Below are 11,348 nucleotides of genomic sequence, written 5' to 3' on the forward strand. Positions count from 1 at the left end.
GTGGGACTCCTTTTCAGCCCTGGAGTTTCAAGCCTTAGACCGGCCCATCTCAGTTCACGACTTTTTAAATAAGGTCATTTCCAATTCAGTTTCTAAGGACACTGTCACGTCTTTTTTCAAGAAAACAGCTGCTTTAGAACTACAATTTTCAACAACCCTAACAATCTATGTCTTAACAATAAAAAATAGAAGAAAAAAAAATATTAATTTTTCAGATGATGTTCGAACACGGGTCGGCCGTGTCATAATTAAACATGCTAACCACTGGACCACAGTGGCGCTATTAATCTGATGAAATAAAAAGAGTGGAGCTGCGGCAAAATAATGAATAAAAAGAGTGAGGCTATGGTCAAATAAATAAATAAATGAAATAAAAATGCAACTGCTGAGAGTGCAAGCAGCTAGGGACACCGGCCCTCGTGGCCAAAAAACGGACCGGCCCACCGGGAATTCTCCCAGTTCTCCCGATTAGCCAATCCGGGCCTGTTTACAACAACCAATCAGCTCGCAGTAGAAACAGCAAGCTACACCCACTGTTTTTTTTTTTTTCATTTAATATTCTGTTTCTCTAGGAACTGTGGCACAACATGGAAAAAAATGGTCACAGCTTCAGATTCATGCAGACTTTTAATTTGCAGGATCTCTCGAAAGCTGAATTTAGATGCACCTGATTAAGGAAAACCTACGGAAGAAATGGGGGCGTGTGAGAGATCTGCAGAGTGGATGGCAACATCAACAGCCTGAGGTATCAATACATTTGTGAAGGATAGCGCTCCTCATACTTCAGCCTCCACATCAAAGTTCCTGAAAGCAAAGAAGGTCAAGGTGCTCCAGGATTGGCCAGCCCAGTCTCCAGACATGAACATTATTGAGCATGTCTGGGATAAGACAGAGGCGTGAAGATGAATCTAAAGGATCTTGATGAACTCTGGGAGAAACAGGAGTGATTTGAGTCAAGCAGAGATGTATGGATGCAGTCCTCTAAGCTCATGATGGAATCAGACACAATATTCATTCTGTTTCCACTGCAGCAGGACTTTATATTCTATACTGGACATTATTTCTGTTCAGTGACAAGACTTTTGTCTAAGCAAAGTCAGACCTTACCGTCCTAATTAAATCAGTAAAAATCAAGGCATGATCATGTTTTATTTTGGTAAAATCAGCGTAATCTAGAGGCCTTTGCCTTTCATAAGCCACTTCTGATACCAAATGATCAATTAGAAGTCAAGTTATTATCTGCTGTTCTTTAAACCTGGATAGGCGACAAGACTTGTCAGGTAGTGTATTATCATTTTTCTGTTTATTTATGCTCTTGAACTGCATTATGGGACCTTGATCTTTCCAACAACAACCCTTGATGTTGAAAAGTTTGAAATACTGACGTTATTGACATTTTAATAGTTTAAAGTGATATATTGTCTGGATTGGTGTTGTAAATTACTGTACAAAAACCTGATAATAAGCAGCCAGTACTACTACACTGTAAAACCAAGCAGTCAACTTTATCAATTGAACAGAGTGTAGTTAACTCAAAATTGACTGAAAGTTAATTCTGCTAATTTGAAAAGAGTTTTGAACTCAGTGTTAGAGAAGGTAGAGAGTTATTTAAATACCTCATTGCTTCAACTTAAATGGAGGAAGTTAATAAAGTATACTAAAGTTTGTATATATATATTTTTTTTCTCAAATGGTTTAAGTTAACTTACCTTATTGGGTTTTACAGTACTCTGGTTTGAGTTCTTTAGATTTATCGGGGTTTAATGCGCTCAAATTGCATCGTTTACTCAAATCAATTGAATTCACAATACTCATTAGGATTAGTTTTTGAACTAAAATGCTTTGTTGCAATCAGTTTCCTCAAACTGTTTGAGTTACCTTAACTTTTTGGGTTTTACAGTGCACTGCTATTTTACAGACTTATTTCTCTCAGTCTTAATACAGTTGAAGTCAGAATTATTATCATAATTTCTAATAGCTGATTTATTTTATCTTTGCTATGATGACAGTAAATAATATTTGGCTAGATATTTATCAAGACACTTCAATACAGCTTCAAGTGACATTTAAGGGCTTAACTAGGTTAATTCATTCATTCATTTTCTTGTCGGCTTAGTCCCTTTATTAATCCGGGGTCGCCACAGCGGAATGAACCGCCAACTTATCCAGCAAGTTTTTTAAGCAGCGGATGCCCTTCCAGCCGCAACCCATCTCTGGGAAACTAGGTTAATTAGGTTAGGGTAATTAGGCAAGTTATTGTATAATGATGGTTTCTTTTGTAGACTATCGAAAAAAAATTAGCTGAAAGGGGCTAATAATTTTGACCTTAAAATGGTGTTTAAAAAATTAAAAACTGCTTTCATTCTAACTGAAATAAACGGAATAAGACTTTCCTAAGTAGAAAAAATATTATCAGACATACTGTGAAAATTTCCTTGCTTTGTTAAACATCATTTGGGAAATATTTAAAAAAGAGAGAAAATAAATAAAAGGGGGGCGAATAATTCTGACTTCAACTGTATATATCATTTCAAAATATTGTTTAAAACTACTGAAATGTAAATGAAATTTACTTTGTTAAACTGCAGAGTTAAATTTCCAACATAAAAAGTCAATGTCCCACAATGCAATTCATAACCACAAACAAACATGAAACACTAATGAATCACAAAATCCAGACACACAGCTGTTTTAAAATAAGCTGTATTACGGTGCACTCATGACAGAGTTATTCTCATGACTAGAAAACACAAGAGTAATCTCACAAAACCAAAGAAATGTCTTACTTTTTCAGAGTTTTCCTTTGTATTTATGATTAAAATGTGAGTCTCTGTTTGCAAAGAACTTGGGTTTCCCAAATGTGTGTTAAATATGGAACAAATTTTGGATAATTCATTAAAATTATTTAATTTAAATCTTTAGGATTTGTCCATATTTTACCCTTGTGTATTTTAAACACTCAACCTGTGATGAGGATACACACATTTCTGGATGAAAATATGATTCACACAGTTATATAGACAATAACAATAACACATTATATATATATATATATATATATATATAGAGTTTGCTAATCATGAAAAATTAATGGAAATCAATCAATATTTTTTTAATATAAAAAAATATTGATATTATAAAATAAAATGCATTAATAAATAATTCAGGAGCATATTAAAAAGAGCTTTTACATAAAAAAAATTACATATTAAAAAATATATCTAACTCTTCTATACCATCTTATAATGTCATTTATTTACTTTAAGTATACTTCATTATATCAACAGCATTTAAATGCATTTTCCAGCACTCGCTTTGAATTACACTGAATTATTATAATCCAATACTGATATTCACATTCAAACAGCTTTCGATTCAAATATAATATTGCAAATCTATAAGTCTAGCACTTGCATTACAGAAAAGCGTGTTGTTTTTGTAGTGGACATGTACTCACCTGCCTTTATTAGGCCCAGCAACCATAAATAGGACAGGACTTTAAACTTCATGGCGATTTACTGGAGCCTGAATGTACTCCTTATCATTGCTCTGTTTCTTTCTTTCATTGCTTCTTGCTCTTTGTATTGCGTCCTGAAAAACACACTTATATAGGGGCAGGGGACAGTAGGCGGGGATCAAGCGGGCTGAAAGGAAAAGATGCTGAACGCTCGTAAAAAAAAAAAAAAGTGGGTGTATAAACTTTATATCTACTGTTCAATGCAGTCATTGAGTTTGACCACTGAGAGAGAGAGAGAGAGAGAGAGAGAGAGAGAGAGAGAGAGAGAGAGAGAGAGAGAGAGAGAGAGAGAAAGTTAAATGGTGTGAAGAGGGTAAACATGGGCTACTAAGTGAGGAAGAGAGAGAGAGATGTTCAAAGACACATTTAGGACAGTGGTCACTTAAAATTCAATCTGGCCTCCATCCAGTGTTCTGGACTACTTTACATTCATGCTGTATAGTGACCCAACTCAATTTGGGGATCACCAGCGGTCTTGAGTCTCTGTAAAAATAACTGTACTTCCATGCAGTGTTTGGTGTAATGACTTATCAAGTAAGTGTTTACTGTAATTAAATCAGTTAACCACTGAAAGAAAATAATAATAAATAAAATAATATCTATCTACTTGCAGTTAGAATGTGTATGTGCAGCTTTAGCCTATCGAGTCTATTTATTTATTTATTTATTTATTTATTTATTTATTTATTTATACAGTTGAGGTTTATTTGTTTATTTATTTATTTATTTTAATATTTGCCAAATGATGTTTAACAGAGCAAGGAAATTTTCACAGTATGTCTGATAATATTTTTTCTTCTGGAGAAAGTCTTGTTTGTTTTATTTCGGCTAGAATAAAAGCAGTTTTTAATTTTTTGAAAAAAACATTAAGGTTAAAATTATTAGCCCCTTTAAGCTATAGATTTTTTTTTCAATAGTCTACAGAACAAACCATCATTAATAACTTGCCTAATTACCCCAACTTGCCTAGTTAAACTGATTAACCTAGACTTCAACTGTATGTATACACCTTTTTATTTTAATTTCAGTCATATTAATGACTAATATGCAAATGTTTACATAATTTATATACAATGCAGTTGGTAATATGTTCTACCTTTTAGTAGATTTATCATATTTGTTTACCAAAGAGTGCATCTAGAAAGATTTACATTGTAAACGTTAAATAAAAGTAGGTTAAAAAGTATATTATAAGGAGGGCCAGACAGAATCTGTGGATATATATATATATATATATATATATATATATATATATATATATATATATATATATATATATATATATATATAATTTTATTTTTTTTGCTATTTCTGTGCAGAATTTTGTAAGCAATAATAATTAACCCCCCAAATCATTCATTCATTAATGTTTCCTTGGCTTACACTGTAAAAAAAAGAATCTTGAGGCTTGTAATTTTCATAAAAAAATTTGATGTGGTCATTAAAAATAATGTTCTTATTTAATTTAAAAAATATATATTTTGAATTTGTTTTAAAATATTGAGAAGATTTTGCTCATAAAATCAAGAGTTAAATTTCATTTTTTTTTTAAAGCAAACCAGTGCAATTATTAGGCTTAATTTGAGAAAACAATTAAGTTGGCAGTTCATTCTGCTGTGGAGACCCCTGATAAATAAGGGACTAATTCCATCAGACATACTGTAGTTCATTCATTCATTCATTTTCTTTTCTGCTTAGTCTCTTTATTAATCTGGGGTCGCCACAGCGGAATGAACCGTCAACTTATCCAGCACATGTTTTACGCAGCGGATGCCCTTCCAGCTGCAACCCATCTCTGGGAAACATCCATACACACCCATACATACAATTTAGCTTACTCAATTCACCTGAACCACATGTCTTTGGACTTGTGGGGGAAACCGGAGCACCTGGAGGAAACCCAGACATACACGGGGAGAACATGCAAACTCCACATAGAAACGCCAACTGACCCAGCCAAGGCTTTTCTGTGGTAAATTTAAAAGTAATTTAAATACATTTTATAGACATAATTCTTTTTTGAAGTAACTTACATACTTCCGCAAATGCTTCCATAATAGGAGGACGGCTCTCTCTCTGTGTGTCTCCACCTGTGGTCAAACATTAACTTAATAAAGAGTTTTAAAAGGTTGCGCTATGCAATATTTATAGCTCTGACCACACAGTAAAGCAGCTTTATTAGTGGATCAGAGTATTATTGTCCATGACTGGAGTTCACACTCGAGGGTCAGGTGTATATTTGAGGATACCGTCATTTGTGTTCAGTGAAATCAGTGCTCTATCAAAGCTTATCTCCAAGCACGAAGCCAAAGATTAGATAAATATGGATATCACGGTGGAGATCACAATGTCGGCTATCAGTGCAAATAACGCATTTCTCATTGGCTATTCATGTTTTAAAGTGCGATTTATTTTATGTAAAGACAATATTAGCAATATTTTTGTGAAATTGTGATTTTCTTTTAAATTATTTATCAAGTTTTGTTAACAAAGCAAGATAATTTTATTTCAGTATTTCCTATTATATTTCTTTCTTTTGGAGAAAGTCTTATTTTTTTTGTTTGGTGAAATAAAAGCAGCTTTTATTTTACTAAATATATTTTTTACGGTTTATTAGTACATTTTTGTTGATTGGCTACAGAACAAACCCCTGTTATCCAATGACTTGCCTAGTTAACATAATTTTCTTAATTAAGCTGTTAAAATGCACCTTAAGCTGAATACAAGTATTATAACAGTAAAATTAGAGTAGTTATAATATACTATAGTAATTGTAGTAGCATAGTAGTGTACTAGAAAATATTATTGTCACAATCACCAGCAATTTAGGAGTTGCAGATTGCTGGAGAACTACAAATCTGTCACGGAGCTGCTACCATCATGTCACTTCAACTACCATCATGCACCTCACACACACACCAGTTCTTGTTTTCTTTCCTGATTGCACAAACACAGCTTGAAACATCATAGACAGATTACATGACTATATATTCACCTCACACACACACACACACGCACACACACACACACACACACACACACACACACACACACACACACACACACACACACACACACACACACACACACACACACACACACACACACACACACACACTTTGCCGAGTGTTGTTACATTGCAAAGCATTTTCTTCAACACAGGCTCATTTTAAAAACGTAGCCCTATATTAATTTTAGGAGATCGCAAATTACAGTATGTAGCCAGAGGTTGGTATGGCTGCATTTCACCTTTAAAATGAATGCTACGGGGCGATATGACGCCGTTCCTTTTTGCACTTACCTCCATATGGACGGCTTTCCCGCTGTTACCAGTTTGTCCAGTGGCTTGCTGCGAATGTAAGCAGGCTTGAGACGCAGAGAGGATTTGACTATGACAATGGGGTTCGAGTCTGGCAAAGAACAGTTCCAGATAGCAGGTAAGACAACAACAAAAGCCTAAAGAGAAAAATAAACAAGTAAATAACAGAGTGAGAATGTGGTAAAATCGGCAAACGTGGTAAAAAAAATCAGGCTGCTACGAGGACTTTTTTTTTGGATTGCTTTTTTTTAAAATTGTCAGTTGGGTTTGGGAAGTGAGTGGGCAGGTCAATCAGTGCTTTTGAAAACACTATTGGTTGGGATTAGGGGTGTGCGATACTTCCAACTGTTATGTGAGTGCAGTGTTGCAGCGCTGAGCATCGCATCCAGTGTGTGATCCGCTTAAGTGTTCCTTGCCTTGCTTCTTTGTTTATCTTGTTCGTCGTCTGCACCGACATCTGCCTGTGACCACAACTACTCTATTGGATGTCTCTCATGATATTGTTTATTCCTGTTTGACCATTGCCTGTCTGATTAAGCTGCGAATAAACTGCGTTTGGACTCTCACGTCTGTTGTCATTAAAAAAAAAATCATATTAAATGGCACTTAAGAAAAATTAAAAAAAGAATCAGAATTTTATTATAATCATTTTGACTTCAACAGCATTTAAAATAATAATCATTCGAATTCTGCATCTGTTTTCTCTCTGGAGTTTAGTTGTGAGATCTCCCAGCTGGATCTTCAAGTAAACAAGAGGGTTAAATTGGGATTAGAAAGGTGAATTAAGAATGGATGAGTTGTGGAAGAGATACAGAGTGCAAAGAAAAGGAGTAAAAAACGAAGATTTACAGTGACAGAGGAAAAGAAAGAGAGAGAAAATAAAGAACACAAGGGCCCCTCAGATGAGGATAAAGGCTCCACTGTTAGACATTCACAGCTCCTTTTAACACAGTTGTGTGTTAGTGCTCTATAATATAATGGAGATTGTTAACATCATTAAAACAAACTTATATGACCAATAGAAATGTACAGTGGTGCTAAAAACAGTTGTAAACAACCACATTGAAGCATTAAGAAGACACTTTTATGCAAAGCAACTTGCAGGAAAGGTTTACATTTGATCAGTTCTAGCTTTTTTCCCTGCATGGGACTCGAACCCAAAATCTTGCCATTTCTATTGCTGTTGCTCTATTATTACAGGACTACTACAGGAAGGCAAATAGTGTATATTTTGTAAATATGGGTTTGCATTAATATATATGACGTAAATAAACTTTCAAAGACAACAGAAGTTGTAAAAAAAAAACAAAAAAAAACGTAATAATCAACAGATATGGCTGTCATTTAATTAAAAGTGAATTTATTTTTTATAAAATTATTTACAAGTATTTAAAATATACATATTAAATGTGCTTGTTTATTAATTACCCTTAAATAATGTCATTTGCTTCACTTGACAAATCTTTTTTTTTTGTTTTGTTTTGAACAGATATTTTGAAGAATGTTGGAAACCTGTAACCATCGACTTGTGTATATTCGCTTTTCCTACTATTGACATCAGTGGTTACCCATTTTTAACGTTCTTCAAAATATCTTCTTCTGTGTTCAGCACAATAAAAAACTCGTAAAAATTTGGAAGTAATTGAGGGTATATATATAATTTTTTTTGTAATATTTGGTTTTATTTAACATTCATAAGATATTTAACAAAAACAGTACAATATCAATAATAAAAAAGAATAATTGACTAGGCTTGCTGTTGGGTTAACATATATTAAATTCTGGGTGAACTATCCCATTAACTAAATTAAATAACAATGCTAAAGTTAGTTTGAAAAGATATAATACATTTTATTCTGCAATATATCACAAATTTATAGATTATAACCCAGGGGTGCCCAAACTCGGTCCTGGAGGGCCGGTGTCCTGCAAAGTTTAGTTCCAACCCCAATCAGGCACACCTGCGCTAGCTAATCAAGCTCTTACTAGGCCATGGGTGAGCAATCCTGTTCCTGGAGATATACCTTCCTGCAGATTTCAGTTGCTACCCATATCAAACACACCTGCCTGTAATTATCAAGTGGTGTTCAGGTCCTTATTAATTGGTTCAGGTGTGTTTGATATGGGTAGCAACTGAAATCTGCAGGAGGGTAGATCTCCATGAACATGATTGAGCACCCTTGTACTAGGCCCTCCAAGACTGAGTTTGGACACGCCTGCTATAACCTCAGTGACTTGCATGAATTATAAGATATTTACTGCCACCTAGTGTTTGAGTTTTTTTGTTATTTAGAGTAAAATATTATAAAGAAAAATCTCATATTTCCTATTTAAAGGGAAACTATTGTATTATGCCCCTTTATGCAAGATGTAAAAGGAGTCTTTGATGTCACATGAGTGTGTGTGTGAAATGTTTGAGCTCAAAATACCACCAAAACTATGTTTTACAACTCTTTGAAACTGACCCTTTAAGGGTTTGATCGAAATTGTGATGTTTTAGTGACTATTGCTTTAAAATTAAATGAGAGTGTGCTCTTTTCAAAAAAGGGCGGAGCTATAGAACATGTGTGTCAGCATAGTGGCAGATTCAAAAACAAGATTAATGGGTGGGGCTTTCGCCCTCTAATGACACGTACAAAGGTAATAATCTTCTGTTCCTAAAGGTTGCTACAAACCAGATAAACAACCTCAGCTATTCTCCACTGCCTTGGCAGCACCTACAGATATATTTAGATCCAGTAATAAACACACGCGTAAGATGAATTTGGAAATATACAACATGCTTGAATGACACGCTTTGTTATCTCTAAAAGCGGCAGCTCTAAATGTATTGTTTTGGTCTATTGACTTGGAATTTCTTCTTAAAAGCGTCTGCAAGATAAATGAGTGGTGTCTGGATGCTTCAGTATGTGATTTAGCAAGCACTTGAAGGAATGACGCTACAGCATGACATTAGTCATGCCTATTGTTCTGCAAAATCACTCCTTTGTGATTGCTATAAAAGCAGTCGTGTGTCAATCAGACATTTAATGAACAAACTTTACGAACAATACACAGCTTCCCGGTGTGACTGGTTATCCCTTTCAGTAACTATCCAAACCAGCTTCCAAACAGCCATCCAATCCAGCCTGTGTTCTGGTAAAAAGCAGCAAAATGTAATTTTTTGTCTGCAAATAAATGCAATTTTATGTTTTAAGAGATACAAGGGTGAAACAAAGAACATTTTGAATTTAAACGTCAAGCTCTGAAGTGTTTTATTCGCAAAATAAAAATCATGTCTGATTTAAATCAACCCTTATGTTAAAAGAACTGCAGAGTCCAAATCAGAGTTAGAATGATAACGACATGGAGGAACTTTTTAGCAATCACTAATCATTTTAAAAATATAAATTACTGTATATAAGCCTATAAGGGCCTACTCACACTATGCCATCTGTACCGTGCCCAGGCCTGTTTCCCCGGATTGTTTGAGAAGTGTGAGTGCGCTGAATCGGGCTTAAGCACGGTTCACTTGGCCGGCCGGCGGTTGGAAGAGGTGTGCCTGAGCGCCATTCACTTGGGCTTTGGCGCGGTACGCTTGTGTGTGAGTGCAAAACGTGCCAAAGCCCGAAACTGAAAGCAAGACGTGACTTTTAAGGGGCTGTTTCATATAGATTTATTAATCATTCTTACTGTTCAGTGAACTGCCGTAGTTTATTAAAGACGCAAACCTCTCACTGCACGACAGCTGCGTGCCTTCAGCAGAACTCCTCATTCCTGCAGCACGAGGGCATTATGATTGTTTTTGAGCGCCAAAAGTGGCGGATCTGTTCTGTGAAATATCTGACTGCGTGTCCCTGCATCCCTAAGGACTGTTTGGCGAAATATTTGACTGCATGTCACTGCATATCAAACGACTGAAACGATATAACTAGTAGATATAAATCTCCACTGTGCTGCTGAGTGAGAGAGAGCTTCTCACTGAACAGCGCAGCAGCGATGACGTGAGTGCGGGCCGTCGGGGGAGACAGGAGGGGGGACAAGCGTGCTTTGGCCCGGTTCGAGGCAACTGTACCTAATGTGAGTACGGCCTAAGTTTACTGAAAAGCTATTGATTTATTTAGTTCTCAGGTTCTTGCTATTTTACATTTCACCTTTTCTGTGTTGTTGTTGTGCTGCTCAGGTTCGAGTCTGGTAAAGCACGCTTCCACAAATGCGATAAAAAGTAATGTAAAATCAAGGTAAAACTACTTGGTTGTGGTGCACATTTCTCTTACATTGTTTTGAAAATTGTTTTGGTCATTAGGTCAGTGGTTCGCTGTATGACAAGCATCAACTTCTGACATTTATTTGAAATGTGCAGCAAAACATCCCCTAAATACTGCATTTAATTCATTCAATCGTTCATTTTTCTTCAGCTTAGTCCCTTATTTGTCAATGGGACTGAACCGCCAACTATTCCAGTATACGTTTTACGCAGCGGATGTCCTTACAACCACAACCCAGCACTTGGAAACATACACTCCTACATTC

General features: G+C 35.4%; 2 protein-coding genes across 4 annotated transcripts in view; both read right to left on the reverse strand.

Moving 5' to 3' along the window:
• Positions 1 to 3,581, reverse strand: part of si:ch211-180a12.2 — a 29,445-nt gene extending 25,864 nt beyond the window's left edge. For 2 of the 3 annotated variants that reach the window (XR_015503777.1, XM_087275688.1), the window contains exon 1: positions 3,458 to 3,581. Coding sequence is in view for 1 of the 3 variants with exons in the window: in XM_087275688.1 (XP_087131814.1) it covers positions 3,458 to 3,509 (52 nt within the window). In the remaining 2 variants the exon portion in view is untranslated. Of the gene's footprint in view, positions 1 to 686; positions 883 to 3,457 lie in introns of those variants that run through there. The other variant, XM_087275689.1, reaches the window with a different exon arrangement.
• Positions 1 to 11,348, reverse strand: part of tlcd3bb (TLC domain containing 3Bb) — a 538,378-nt gene that overhangs the window by 292,592 nt on the left and 234,438 nt on the right. The gene's annotated exons all lie outside the window — the stretch shown is intronic.

The sequence above is a fragment of the Danio rerio genome, chromosome 12 (assembly GCF_052040795.2).
Source record: "Danio rerio strain M-AB ecotype USA chromosome 12, GRCz13ab, whole genome shotgun sequence".
NCBI lineage: Eukaryota > Metazoa > Chordata > Actinopteri > Cypriniformes > Danionidae > Danio > Danio rerio.